This window comes from Peromyscus maniculatus, chromosome 8 (assembly GCF_049852395.1).
Source record: "Peromyscus maniculatus bairdii isolate BWxNUB_F1_BW_parent chromosome 8, HU_Pman_BW_mat_3.1, whole genome shotgun sequence".
Lineage (NCBI taxonomy): Eukaryota > Metazoa > Chordata > Mammalia > Rodentia > Cricetidae > Peromyscus > Peromyscus maniculatus.
This window is the reverse complement of record NC_134859.1, coordinates 66,892,355-66,907,887: the sequence shown is the minus strand read 5'-3', so window position 1 is coordinate 66,907,887 and position 15,533 is coordinate 66,892,355. Positions and strand designations below refer to the sequence as shown.

General features: G+C 48.8%; 1 protein-coding gene across 4 annotated transcripts in view; it reads left to right on the top strand.

Moving 5' to 3' along the window:
- Asic2 (acid sensing ion channel subunit 2) overlaps positions 1-4,863 on the top strand; it is a 1,077,316-nt gene extending 1,072,453 nt beyond the window's left edge. For 2 of the 4 annotated variants that reach the window (XM_006990057.4, XM_076542983.1), the window contains exons 8-10: positions 443-522; positions 2,318-2,386; positions 3,887-4,863. In XM_006990057.4, coding sequence (XP_006990119.1) covers positions 443-522; positions 2,318-2,386; positions 3,887-3,988 — 251 coding nt within the window. In that variant the 3' untranslated portion in view covers positions 3,989-4,863. The remainder of the gene's footprint in view (positions 1-442; positions 523-2,317; positions 2,387-3,886) is intronic. The other 2 variants (XM_042282490.2, XM_076542984.1) reach the window with 2 other exon arrangements.
- The last annotated feature ends 10,670 nt before the right edge of the window (positions 4,864-15,533 follow it).

The window sequence follows — 15,533 nt, the reverse complement described above, 5'->3', positions numbered from 1 at the left end:
CATGCCATGAACATCTAGGGCAGAAAGCTATGGTCGACATTTTCTGCACACGCTATCACCATTCACACACAGACCAGAGGCAGGCTTTCCGATCCCTCTGAGCCTCACCCAGGGAAGGCTTTGCCACTCCCATGAGGCAGAGGCACTGGGGTCCTTGACATGGCAGTGCCCATGCCAACAACACACATTCACTCAGAACTTCTTCTGCTCCCTAAACAGACCCATGAGCCTCATTAGTGAGTGATCAGCCCCAACCCTGCTGGCTAGTGATATACCTGAGTGAAGGTGGACCTGTCCAAGGACTGGCCCTCCAGTGACGAGGCCCAGGCTTCCCTTGGAGGGGGCACACTCAAGAGCTCCGGCTTCTGGGTTCATCGTCTCTTCACCCCTTCCTGGATCTGTGTGTAAAACCCAATCTCTGGTCTTTTCCCTTCCTCTGCAGGTGACATTGGTGGTCAGATGGGATTGTTTATTGGTGCTAGTATCCTTACAATACTAGAGCTCTTTGATTATATTTATGAGGTAAGATTTGGGGTTACCCTTGGGGAAATGATTAAATGGTGGAATACCCAGACTCAGAACCAAGTGGGGCTACCAAGTGGTAGCTTCGATACACACACACACACACACACACACACACACACACACACAAAGCCACTTCTCCAAAACATAAGGCAGGAGGAGTCTTAGGAGAGGTAGATGTGAGAGAAATGGCAACCCTAGTTCTCTCCCTGGACCTGGCCTACGCTACAGAGTGGGAGTGGAGGAATGAGAAGAGGCCAGCCTGTGCAGAAGGCAGCCCTGAGTCCCTTACACCCACAGTGGGACCAGGGCAGGGTTTCATACCCCAGGTAGTCCACATCTATATGCAACACATCACACACCCAACATATTACACACACATGCATCACACACATATCACACTTAAACATACGTAATCCCACATGCATTCACACAATGTGTTCCTGAACATGTGTGTGCACACACGCGTGTGTGAGCACACACATACATTCAAACCACATTCACAGATCTGCATACCACACACAACACACTCAGGAGCACACACCACCTGCAAGCCTGTCCTCTCAGTGGTCTGTCTTCCATGGCCTAGCCAGCCCTAGGGAGGGGGCACATGTCCCTGGAATCCTCATCAAACCCCAGTGAGATCACAGTGTCCACTAACTGCTTCTGCCACTCACAGTCTGGGGAGATGTGACCCTCTAGAGGCAGCTGGGGCCAGGTTTCTGAAAGATTCTCAAACAGAGGCCCTGGAGCATATCAGCCCTTACAACTTCCTCACCCCAGGCAAGAGTGAGCCTGCCTTGGTCTACTCTGCCCATGGTTCATCTGGGCAGAGAGATGGCATGACCAGCCGCCTGAAGAACAGCTGAGTTAGTGGGCTAACCTACCTATTGAATAGGTTCCATGTCAGCTCTGCCCTGCTCTGGTGATCACTTGGAGACCTCCATGTCCCTGGCCACAGGTGGGCAATTCACACTGGGCTGGGAGTGCCTCCCTGAAACAGGTGGCCATCCCAAAGTCCTCCAGCATTCCCACACTGCACAGTCCCTTGGGACTCTGATTCTCAGCCTCCTCATGGCCTCACAGGGAAGGCAAAATACCTCCGGCAATCATTTCAGTAGAGCCCCTTGTGACCAGTCCAGAGACTCGTGTGTCTCTCAGCACGATGAGACTACAACCCAAATAAGTCCAGATTTTTGTTCTACATTATTTATTCATTCTCTTTAAAGCTGTACAAAGTGAATGGCAAATTGAACCACATTAGATAGTATATTTAAGAACTACCCTTAATTGCTACAAATGAAGTGTTATAACCCTTGGGCATGCCCTCATCTTCTGGAGGTATCAGTCCTTGAATGTGAATAAAGAACCTGAGTGTGGTGGCATATATCTGTAATCTCAACACCAGGAAGGCTGAGACAGAAGGATGGTGAACTTGAGGCCAACCTGAGCTACACAATGAGGAAGAGGTCCCACAGTGCTGGCCTAGGTCCCATAAGGATCTTTAGCTTATCCATTGGAGTAAGTGGTCCACACAGCAAGGCAAAGCCCTCCTCAACCCTCTTCCAAGCTCTGTTTGGAGCAACAAAATCACATGTAGGCCAAAAGGAGAGCTTGAGAGAGTGAGGCCCTACAGCTGTCCACCAGGCAGGGAGGGCTCTTGCCGTCATATATGTACGGCCACAGCCCACAGTCACTGCCTATGTGGTTCTCTGGTTCAGCCCTGAGGAAGAATACCCTTTGGCCTTTGCACCATCCTTCCAGCCTGACTGTCCACTTCCTGTCTTTCTTACAGCTGATCAAAGAGAAGCTACTAGACCTGCTTGGCAAAGAAGAGGAGGAAGGGAGCCATGATGAGAACATGGTAAGAACAGCTCTCCATGGGCTAGCTTGTGTAGGCAATATGAAAGGAGACACAGGTCGGGGCAGGAAGGACCTGAATCTCAGCCCATCTTTCCATGACCTGTGATACCCTCTCATGCCCCAAATCCAAGGACACTCCAGCTAGGCCATATCCCAAAAGCCAATGACTAAGCCATGAGTGGAGCTGACTCTAAAAGATGCTTCCTAGGGTGGATCCTTCTCCAGGCTACAGGGCTATTCCCCTCCTCTCGTACTCCTACAAGAGAGTCCCTGTGTCTACTTCCACGTTTCCTAAGAGTGGGAAGTGCACCCATGTCACTGACCTCCATCTATTTGAAGGAGTATGAGGCCTCATGCAGTTAGTAGCAGCAGTTGTACACATTACGGCTACTGATCACTGTATTCTGGCTAGAGGCTGAGCACCGTTTGGGGTTGGGTCTTGTCATCGCAGCCACCATAGATGAAGGTCTGTCTTTACCTTCTTTTGGCCTTTGATGCCACTGAGGCCCAGAGGCCAGAGTTACATAGCTTTTAAGTATCGGGACTAAACCTTAAGTGCCTCTAACCACTGGATCACTCTGCCTTTTCTCTATAGTCGGAGGCAGCACCCTTCATTTTCATGCCTGTCCATATCATTCTTTTCCATAGCTCAGCCCACTCCTGGGCTCAGGACTTGGTTGACTGAGGCGGGGATCTCCAGCTCTCTTTCCCATACTACATCCCAAATCAGCCTTGTGAGAATCATGTTCAAGTGGCCACTGCCTCGCTGAAATGTACTAGCCCCAGATGGATCCCAGCCCTTCCTGTCAGGCTCCCATTTCTATTCCAGATACTGTCTCATCACACAGTTCCCAGGCAAGAAGCCTGGCTTTGATTCTCGTGACTCCCGAAGGCGAGTCTCTGCTAAGGGAGAAAACTGTAAAGAAGCCAAGAGCCTAGGCTCTGGTCTCAGTTGTCTTGTCCACAGCCTAGGTCCTCAGAGTCCTAGCTGTGTGCCTGGGGGGCGTTCCTAAGCCTCCCTAAGCATCTGCATAGGATCACAAAGCCTCAGAGGGGTCTCATAGGGTTCAGAGAGATTGTACTTGCATTTCAGAGACAGTGAGTGCTCTAAAAGCCATGGTTCCCTCCCCACCTCCCTTCCTTCCTTAGAATGTCTCAGTCACAGCCACCTTTCACCTGTTTCCCCTCCCCCAGCTCTGTCTCCATCAACTCCCCCCACTCCTCACCCTACCCTGTCCAGAACCAACCCCAGCACCCTATCCCTGGCGCAACCTCCTGCCTGGCCCTTCCTCCTCCCATTTCTCTCAACTGTCTGCACACTGCAGCCTGGGAGCTTCGGGAGATGTACAGCATTTCAGGTCCACCCTGCTCAGGGCCTCTTCTGTATCCCCCGGGGCCACCCCTGGAGCTCTGATCAGTTCTGATCCCGACCTTGGGAGGATCCCACCCCGCCTCACAGGACTTTGCAGTCGACTTTTCTGAATGAATCTTTCCCCTGCAGAGCACCTGCGACACGATGCCGAACCACTCTGAAACCATCAGCCACACTGTGAATGTGCCCCTGCAGACAGCTTTGGGCACCCTGGAGGAGATCGCCTGCTGACACCTCAGGCGACCCGGCACCTCCAAACAGACCTTAAGGCCCAAGACCCAGGACAGGGGACAGCAAGCTCAGATGGGATGGCCCCTGATGACAGGAAGAAGCAAGAGCCCCCCCAATGCACACACACACACACACACATTGCGAACTTCTGCCGAACCTCACTCTGGCCACATCTGACATGAATCGTCCCCGGGCCCTGCCACTTGCCCCTTGTAGGACCGATGAGTCCCACTCCGGAACTGTCCAAGGACTAACCTGCCATCACATCTCACTGCCAGATGTACAAAGCACCCGCATGCTCAGACTTCTCACGGCGCCACCTCCACTTCTGTCTTGTACACGATATCTTCTCCACGCAGTTTCCAGAGCCCCACTCTGCAGCCTCGGCAGTGGGACCAGGTTCCAGCCCCAAAGCCACCCTGAGCCCAGCTCTGGAGTCAAAAACTGCACGGTCAAGAAGGAAACCACCGAACTCTCTACAACGTTTGATCCTTGTTTGTGAAGGTTCTTCACCTGCCCACGAACCCTTGTCCCCCAAAACTGGCCCATGGGGCTCCTGCGCTAAAGGTGACCAGTGCCAGCCTCCTTCTTATCCCAGCACCTGTGGAGGTGGTACAGTGGCCTGGGTGACCCCAGTATTCGTCTGTGGAGCCACGTCGTTCTCACCCTGTGACACAGCTGTAGAGTTTGATTTCTTTTGTTTTGTTTGGGGGCGGGGGCTGTTTTTGTTCGTCTGTTGAAGATTGTTTTGGTTTGCTCTGTTTTGTGGTCTTCAGTCTGGATGTTCTAAGGTTCGGTTTGGGTTTTCCATTTTCTTTGGAGTTTATTTATTCGTGCTTCGAACCACAGTCATATTAAAAGCTGGTCTTGTGGAAGTGGCCACATCATTCTGCCTTTTCTCAGCATCTAGTTTTCGGTCCCTGAGGGCTAACGACAGCCTCAGACCTGCCAGCCAAAACTACTGAGATTGTGTTTACAAGGTTCATCGACAGCGCTTACCTTTACAAGGTGTGTGTACTGTATATTTTATGCTAGTCTGAGTCACAACTTAATTAGTTTACTACATGATCCACTAACAGGTCAAAACCTATGTTCTGCAGGACACCACCCAATATAAGTGTTATTAAAAAGAGAGAGAGAGAAAGAGAGAGAGAGAGAGAGAGAGAGAGAGAGAGAGAGAGAGAGAGAGAGAGAGAGAGAGAGAGGCTACCCATGTCAGAAAACCTTAGCAGAGACTTCGAGGGCCCCTGTACTCTGCTGCCCTGAATGCTCCCAACCCTGTCTGTGAGCTCAGGCTAGACATAGAGTCAGTGTGACCTCTCACTCACCCCCATCTGACCCTCTCTTAAGCCCCATTCTCTACCCCCATGAAACTGACCTACCTTGTCCTTCCAGGGGTCACATTTGAAGCACCTTGTTCCCTCCGACCCCAAAGAGGAGGTCCAAATGGGACGCAAGGTTGAAGGAACCTTTGCTGATCACAATTGCATGCCCCTTTGAAGCCTCTGGGTGGCAAATGAGAGCTTCTTGTTTGGGCAGAATCACTCCACGCTGGTTCCATGGTGACAGTCCCTCTAGGCTAGGTTTTTACTTCCGACCCCAAAGCCCTAGCACCCCTAAGCCAGAGTCTGCCCCAGCAGTGCAGACAGGTCTGATGTGGCTTGTGTCTTTACCCCCATGTGCACATTCATGCATAGTACAGGTCAGAACAGGGGTCCAGGGGCCTAGTCTCTACTCTGTCATTCTCTCCCCCACCCATCACCACACTGTGATTTCTCCAGCATGTTGAGTTGAAGAATCTCACAACTAGGAGTCTGCCACCATGGCCCATGGCCCTTTCCTCTCAGTAGCTGATTGCGGTGACACTCTGGCCCTCTCTGGGTTCACTCCCTTGATGTGAGGATGATCTTATTTTACCTTTGGGAAGGTGTGGGACCAGGTAATGTCTGGTATAAGACCCCTTCAGATTCCAAGTGCTGTGACCATACTACCCAGCACCAGATGGAACAAGTTCTATATATACACCTGTCACACACACACACAAGCATGGCCAGGTGTGATGACAACTGCAAAGAGAGCTGGGAAAGAGATCTGCTGCAGTGCCCGCCCCCACGCTCACTTATACCCAAGCCCTCTATGGGGGTTGCCCAAACTGCTAACAATTCTTACAAATGCAGAATGGCATGTCTGGAAAGTTTCCTGTGTTGTTTTCGATCGAGGAGGAAGTAAGTCATAGTATAGTGTTGTTTAAAACAGCGTACCATCTTACTGTTCTGGGAGGTCTGGCACCCATCTCACTGGACTAAGGTGACAGCAATAAGGTGCGTTTCTTTCTAGAAGCTCCAGGGAAGGATACACTTCCTGACCTTGGCCAGCCTCTAGAGGCCCGCCGAGTTTCTGGACCCATGACTCCTTCCCGCTTCTTCAAGTTAATTAGGACTGCTGAGTCTTCTCAGGTCACATCACCAGAACCCTCCATAGTCACACCTCCCTCCAACTCTGACCTCCTCTCCTGCCCTCTTCCACTTGTAGCTACATTTGGGCCCACCAGGCAGTCCAGGACAACCTGCTCATCTGCGAAGCCTCTTTACAGTGTGGGGTCACTTGTTCCAGGGATCAGGATGTAAACATCTTCATGGGCAATTTTTCTGCCTAGTGGACTACATAGCCTAATGCCCTGGTCTTCCAAATCAATCGCCCCAACTGGGGTGTGGAGAGACTAACTTGGGTCACCCACAGAACAAGGGGCTGTGCCCTCAACTCCCAGGCTCCTCCACTCTGTTTGTAGACCTACCACAATGACTCACCTGGAGCAAACAAAGCCAAAAGTGATTTTTCTTTCAGACTTCACCAGGCCATAGACATCTCTCCTGAGACAAACTCACCCCTTGGCTCACCCAGCTGGGAAGTGTCCCACTGGTGACTGGACCATCAAACCTGGAAGGACAGGGGTCTGAAGGCTGGTCTCAGACTTGCTCCCATCAGTGACAGGAACAAAGTGGAATGTCTATTTGGATAGCTAGGAGCCTGTCTGATGCCTCTGCCTTCTTCTAATTGAACAACTTCATACATTTTTAAAAATTGATAACTGAAGATGCTATTTGAACTACTTCAGTGGATTCTAACTTCCTTCCAGGAAAAATATAAATAAGGGAGAGGGATCATTTTATCATGGTGCAAAGACTATTCAGACACATCTGTATTGCTTTGGGCCTCACATATCTATGTATACCATCCGATTTGGGTGTTCTGGCTTTTTTTCAGTTTAGGGTAAGTCTATGTACTTCACCTGTTTAAACGTTTATACACACACACACACACACACACATATATATATATGAAATTCAAAAGAACAAGCCAATATCCAGGTCTCAATCAATCATTAACTAAAGGCAGTCTAAATTCCAGTGAGTGGTGGAGTGTTTTTATTGCTGTCATTGCGAACAAGTGTCCTAAGAAATGTCTATAGAGATGTTTTCTGAGAGACAATCAGGAAGGGTCAGGTGTGCAGAGGATGCTCAGGCATGTGTCACAGTCTAAGGAATCACTGAAAATGACACAGAAACTTGGAGCTGAGAACAGTCGCATGGCCACACCTCAAGACTGGATGCTCAGTGGCCTTGGAGGCTGAGATAAATTGATGGGTGGCCCAAGGCCTCACAGACAGAGTCCAGGAGGCAACTACAGTCAGTGGAACAAAAGGAACAAGTCCTTCTGTGAGCATCCAAGCTGAGCCAGGGACTGAGCTGGCTGCGCACAGGCTGTTGCTTTGTTGTTTTTGGCAAAGACACCAGAGTTATTTTATTTTCCTCTCTCCAGCTTGCAGCTATTTTTGTGAATGTTTTAACCGTGAACATGCCTAGAGAGTAGTTTCTAGAGTGGCAAGCACTGATGGGAGACTAGAGTCCCCCGAGGGTCCAGCTCCTAACAGGGGTGGCAAAGGGACCCTGCCCCCCACAGGGGTGAGCTTGCCAGGTGACATGCTCCTTCCTTCCGGGAAGCTTGCCTCAGCACACCTGAGCAGAGAGGTTCAAGGAGAAGCCTTGTGATCACGTCCTTCCCAGACTTGGAGACTTCTGTTCCTGGAATGTGCAGCCAGGAGGCTCCGTCGGCCCCAGTGACTGAATTCCCCAGTTAAAGAGGAGAAAGGGGGTTCAGAGAGGCCAAAGAACTCCTTCTGCAGGAGAGTTCAGTGGGTCCTGATCCACATACAGTGGGGGTAGTCCCCATATTGCATAGAGCAAGCTTCCTGGCCGAGGTGGGGAAGGAACAGGAAAACAAACCAGAGGCAATAGCCAAAGCATGAAGAGCAGAGGCCACCATTCGTTCACCTCAACTGTCGGGTACCAGGCATTTGCCCTCATGAAGTTCATAGTCTGGATGGAAACACTGGCGAATAGCCAGATGGATCTGGGTTCCAGTTGAAGGAGCGTGAAAGGAGGTATAAGCCAGGTCCAGGAGGTTAGAATAGGCAGAGTTTAGGAGACAGGGCACAAGTCAGGGGACCCCAAGCAGAGACAGGAAAGGGAGAAATGAACATGTACAAGCGCTTGCACGCGCACGCGCGCGCGCACACACATACACACACACACACACACACACACACACACACACACACACACACACACACACACCACATGCATGCAGGTACATAAGACACTTTTTCCGTGGTTTTTTCATTTCTTTTTGCTTCTTGTAACATATTGATTCTTAATCTTGTTTGGATCACCGACTCGTTTTAGGATAAAGTGAAAGCTATGAATTCTCCTCCCAGGAAAGATATTCATGCCCATGAGGACAGGCATAAGATTTTACATATAATCATAGAAGGGTTCTAAAGACCTGCAGCCCATCTATGACCCTCCATGGCTCCATGGATGCTGGCCATGGTCTAGAAAGTGCAGACTAATTTGCAAAAGAGCCCACACCAGCACACAAAGAGGGATTGATGTTTCTTTTCCCCAAATGGCATAATGACTGTCGTTTTTTCAATTTGCAGAAGGGAAAACAAAAGATAGGGTTTGATCAATTTCAATTTTTATTCCTCATTTTTTTAACCCTTTGCCACCTGCTGCAGCATGTGAGGGGAGCATGTTCTCACAGATGGCAAAGTGAATGAGTGAGCGGAAAATGAATACGTACAGGGAAACTCAGGAATGGGATTTCATAAAATGACTTTATGCATGTGGAGATTCCGAGGGCTGGAGAGGCCTGAATATATGAGCAGCAACCACAACACCTGCTTTACAGATGTGCTCATGGCCTGGTTGCTAGAGAAGGAGGGAAATGTGTATGTGATGTTCTTGGATGGCCATTGAACCTCAGTCATGTCCTTGCTGATGGATTTCATTGGCTTTTTTTTTTTAAAGCAGAGATGCTGTCTTGTTAAGATTTCAATTTCTGCGATAAGACATCATGACTCAAAGCAACTTGGGTAGAAAAGGGTTTATTTCATCTTGCATGTCCCAATTACAGTCCATCATAAATGAAATCAAGGCAGGACCCTGGAAGCAGGAGCTGATGCAGAGGCTATGGAGGAATACTGCTCACTGGCTTGCCCTTCATGGCTTGCTCAGCCTGCTTTCTTATAGAACTCAGGATCACCAGCCCAAGGATGGCACTGCCCCCTGTAGGGTGGGCCCTCCCCCATCAAACATTAATTGAGACAATACCCTCACAGACTTGACTAAAGGCCAATTTTATCGATGCATTTTCTCAATTGTGGTCCTCTCTTCTCTGATAACTCTAGCTTGTGTCGAGTTGACATAAAAATAGCCAACTTAGATGTGAAGTCTGTGTGATTGTTCAAAGAAAATTCCACACCCTGAGAATGAATACCTGAGGGGTGCTGGGAGATGGGATACAGATGTCTGCACTCTTTGAAGATCTTCTGTGCCATATTAATTTGCCCGACTTACCGCCATTTTGGGCCATTTCTTTAAAATAATTCCGGCTTTCATGGTTTCTTTTCAGAAGGAACTATACCCAACTTAAAACAAACCTAATATAGAATCATTCCTGGGCCCCAACTCATACCCAGCTCAACTAGCCTCAACACTGAATATATCAGCCCTGAAGTGAGGCTGATATACCCATTGTCACTCCACTGAAGAAAACTGACTTTCCCTTTCCTAGCATCTATCAGTTGCAAATAGCTTCTTGGTTAGGGGTGGAACTTTGTGTCCACTTTCCCTTCTCCATGCTGGGATTTGACTGGTTTGAATTTGTACAGAGGAAGATGCCATTCTTGTCTTCAGAAAGCTCAACGTCTAACAGGGCAAAGGTGGACAATGGTTATGCACACGGACACCTGAACAGCAAGAGACAAAAACAAATGTGTCCCAGTGTTCATTGGGAATAAAAACGTAGGAAAAACAGGCTGGCTGAGTTAGGGCAGGTGTTGCCTGAGGCCCTGAGGAAGGAATGGAAGCTGTGGGTAGCTAAATGTGAAGAAGACATACTGAGGGAAGGTTTGCAACCAGAAGAGAACTTGGAGGGTTTGAAGAACACCAAGTCCCTGCTTGCTTGGTGCGACTGAATCTCCACTCTCTCTTCAGGCTGCATCTTCCTACTCTGGGTTCCAGTCTACTGATAACCTAAGTGTTGGTCCAGTGGTGGAGACTGGGATGGGCTGAGGATGAACACCTCAGGTATTCTGACACCTCCATCTGAATTTCAACCACACGAGCTGTATCATGTCAGCCAACCTCTTGACCTTTTCTAAGGGTCAAGTTCTTTCTGAAAATGAGGGTGCCCTCTCCTCTGTTGACTGAGAAGGTTCTAAGGCAAACTCTGGAAAACAACCCTATGATGCCTGACCTTTTTAAGTCAGAAAAGACAAAGAAGTCCCATCCCACATGCTGACTGGATTAAGACTGACCGTTACTGGAGTGGCAAAAGAACTCATAGCCACACTCTAGCTCATAAGATAGAGGATGTTCTAGTTTTAGTGTCCAGCCAGACAAAGGGTAGCACATATGGCACTCACAGATCTCAGGAAATGCTGAGTTCTGTCTGGGTAGAGGCCACCTTCCTAGTCCCAGAGTATTCAGAGGGCACAGACTGAAAAGCAAAGCACAGTGACCTCAGCCAAAGAAGGACATCAGCCAAGTCTACTAGAGCCACCAGGAGCCTGCGCCTCCCGATCTGCACTTACAGATAGAAGACAGCTAGCCAGCCATCCCCAGAGCATTGCTCCATACTTTGGCTAATGACAAAGAAAACCCTGCTTCATATCTGTCTCCTAGAGCCATTCTAGTCTGGAATGGAGACACCTACCAAAGTTGGCACTCTTCCCAAATGCCATAGAAACCTCTGCCACTTTATCTAAATTCCTTTTCCTCCTCTTCATGCCCTCTCCTCTCCTTCCATCTCAGCAAACAGTGGAAGGAACACAGTGCAGGTCTCTAGGTCGGTAGGGCCTGGGGGCATCCTTTGGTCCCTGAGGCAGCTGGAGCTCAGTACATCCAGAGCTCACAGAAGCATTTCCTGAGCCTGACTATGCCAAGCAATGTGATGGTCACTTTGCTACCTGCAGCATTCAGGGTGACCTTCGTTAGCTCCTCTGGCCCAGAAGGAATGCTGAACTCCTGGGCATCACTTTCCCAAGGTCAGATTGCTGACATTAGGAAGAAAACCCATTGCTCCAACTCTGGCCAGACCATGCTGGGTTCCTTCAGCTGACAGACATGACTGAGCGGGTCTGACTCAGATAAAGAGCAGCTAGAGTGATCTCCTGGAGAGGCAGGGAGACTCTTCAAGAGGGCTCGGGAGAAGCTATGTGTCCACTTGGAGGGAAGCAGAAGCCTGGCACATGGGTAGTTCTTAGCAATACCATCAAATGAATCATGGCTTTATTAAAGGTGTCAGAACCCATTCATTCTCTCATTCAGCAAACCACGGAGTGCCTTCTGGTCATTCATTCACATACCAGCTGGGCCTTCAGTGGTTTCATCCATTTGGTGAGTACTCTGTTCAGCTGTTTTAAATGATGGAGACAAAAGACACAAAGTTCCTGCTCTTGTGGTGCTTACAATCTAGTAGAAGAAACTGGAGATGTGTCTGTAGGTGTGTCCGTATGTCTATGTGCATGTGTCTGTGTGTGTGTGTCTGTGTGTGTCTGTGTCTGTGTGTGTTTTCAGATGTTCAGGAAATCACTGTTGATGGAGGGACATGGTAAGGCAGCGACAGGGAAGGGTGAGGTGCCTCCTTCAGCTCTATTATCAGAGAGTCACTCTGAGGAGCTGAAACTGAGGTAAGTTCTGACTGAAGAAAGGAATAGTCACTGAAGACTTTGATGACAAGGCCTTCCTGGGAGCTACCGAGGCCCTACAGCTTGTTGCATCCAAAGCACAGAGTTAGTGAATGAGAGTCTAATGAATGATGAGGAAGGTATGAAAAAGAGTGCTGATCTCAGGAAACTAGCTGACAGGACAGACACACTGCCACTAGGAGCAGTGGTTCTCAACCTTCCTAAAGCTGAAACCCTTAATACAGTTCCTTGTGTTGTAGTGACCCCACCACCACAAAAATATTTTCACTGCTATTTCATAACTGCAATTTTGCCACTGTCATGAATCATCATGTAAATAGCTGATATGTAGGGTATCTGATAGGCAACCCCTGTGAAAGGGGTCGTTCATCTGCAAAGGAGTTGCGACCCACAGGTTGAGAATCGCTGCGCTAGAGCAGAAGCTTGGAAGAGTTGAGAGGTGACTCTGTCCTGGTCAGCTGAGTCCTCCTAGACCAAGAATGAGCTTGAATTTCAAGCTGAGAGTGAGAAAAGACACCGAGGTCAGAGACAAGATAAGAGAGCTAACAGTGGGAGGAGCCGCAGTGGCGGGAAACAAGGTGAACAGTGGGGACACTTTTAGGAAGCCCTTACATCTGTCCCAGTGAAAAGATTAAGGCTTGATTTAATGCAGCTGGCTGTGGGTAGAAGGTGGGACAGTTTCCAGAGCTGTTGAGGTCAGAGGCTGAGAATCACTTGCCACACAAGCATAAGAACTGAGTTCAATCTCTAGAACCTACATGCAAAAAGAAGAAAAAGCCCGACATGGGGGTACGTGTTTGTAACCTTAATGCTAGAGAAGCAGAGGCAGGAAGATCCCTGGATCCCAATGGCCAGCCCCCTATCCTAATCAATGAGTTCCAGGCCAGGGAGACCCTGTTGCAAAAATAACAAGGTGAACAGTGTCTGAGGAACACCCCCAAGGTTAAACTTCTGACCTACACACACACACACACACACACACACACACACACACACACACACACACACACACTGGGGGGGGACGCACAATACAACAATTAAAAAAAGGTCAAGTAGACAAGATTCCGTGAGCAGAAGACTGTAGGGGAGAGTGATGGGGAAATGGAGAGACACCACGATGGAATCAAAGCACCTATAGACCTAAGCATTTCTCTTAGGCACTGGGTTCAGGACCCAGCACTCCTGTAGTTTCCTAGGTGAGCTTGTGCACTGTCAACCCTCAACCTTTGTAACTTTGATCGGAGCACACACTCTCCTGGCTGTGCCTTCTCCATCTCCACCTGTCCCCAATCAATGCTCTAGCTCGAGCCTCCAGGGTCCTCTTATCCAGACCTGACACTGCTCAGCCTCGCCTTGAAGAGGCCTGAGGCCATGATGGCATCCTCCCCATCCTTGTAACAACTCTTTCCTCCATTCCAAGAGCCTCATTCCACCCATTCCTGGGCTCTCTTCCCAGACTAACTGAATGAGGCCCATTGGAGCGATCAGGCAATGCAGGTACAGACATCTGAAGTTACAGCATCCATGATAGAGGAGTCCTGGGTCTCTGAGCAGAGCATCAACCCCTTATTCATGTATAGTGACTGTAAACACTCAGGGAGTCAGACTGACTCAGGTACAAATTGTCCTTCCCTGAATCTGTGTCCTTATCTCCAGAATGGGGATGATAGTGGTACCCACATCATTATTATTGTCCCCAGGTATAAATCAGATAATGCATGGCACATAGTCAGCACAGGGTATTTGTGTGATTTAATAGATCCATTACTCATCAATGTCACCTCTTAGCCAGATGTTTTATCACTGTCCACTTGGATAAACAGCTCCCCTGTTTTATCATTCACTGACCAGTCCAGCAGTAGATGGAAACAGATCTATTTCATCAATTGTAGGTTCTCAGCCACTCCCCCAGTATTTGTCAGCAGTTTGGAGGAAGGGAACATTGGGTGACATCCCCCGAGGAGCCACCAACCATGCCTCCATTTACAGTTTAGCACACACAGGATCCAATGAAAGCCCTTCTAGAGGATGCTGCAGTCTGAAATCAAGACCCATTCTTCTCACACATCATCCTCCCATCATCTCTCCTGCTGTGCTGGCTAACTCTATGTCAACTTGACACAGGCTAGAGTCATCTGGGAGGAGAGAATCCCAACTGAGAAAATGCCTCCGTAAGATTGGGCTGTGGGCCAGTCTGTAGAGCATTTTCTTAATTAGTGATTGAAGTGGGAGCGCATTGTGGGTGGGATTGGTGGTCCTGGGTTCTATAAGAAAGTAGGCTGAGTAAGCTACGAGGAGCAAACCAGTAAGCAGCACCCCTCTATGGCCTCTGCATCAGCTCCTGCCTTGTCTGAGTTCCTGTCCTGACTTCCATCAGTGATGAAGAGTGATAAGGAAGTATAAGTCCAATAAACTCTTCCCTTCCTGTGTTGCTTTTGGTCATGGTGTTCCATCACAACAGTAGTAACTCTATGACAAGTGCTATTCTAGCCATCTCAAGACTCTGCCTACCTTGGTCCTTTAAATACAGATGTCTCTGGTAACTGAGACAGAGTTCCCTGTCAGTGGGGCAATGCTGCCTTTCCTCAGAATTTCCCACACACGGGAAAAGCCACTCTGCATTTTGCTACCCTCTAAACCCACCGGCAAGTCCCACTCCATCTTCCAGCCAGAGTGTGATGACTTCCCCTTCCAAGAAGTGACCAGCTATTAAAGTGACACTTGACTCTCCTGCCTCTAGAGAGCACTAAAGAGCAAGGTGGCCAATAAAGCAGGACACACACACACACACACACACACACACACACACACACACACACGAGACACACTGGACAGAACTTAGGGAGGGGACACATGCCTGAAGTTTTTCACACACCTGCAGTCACTCTGCACCACCTCATGACCATAGGATGTGAGAAGACACCAGAGTGAGAGCTAAGACATGATGGCCAGCCACATCTACAACCAGAACTGCAGAAAGTAAGCATCCCACTTTCCAAATATGCCAAGGGTTCCCAACACCAGACTTATCTAGGTTTGCCAAGTAAAAATACAGCAGCTCCCAATTAAATCTGAATTTCATATACACAAGTAGGTTCTTCAATATTAGTATGAGCCATACAAGATTTGAATTGTACATGTACATCAAAGCTACTTGTGTAGCTGAAATCCAAATTAATCCTGTTTTTGCTTTGGTTTAGCTTTTGCTAAATTTGCTGACTCTAGACCCAAACTCTACCAGATATGGGGAAGGAAGGCACTGACCTTGTCCCC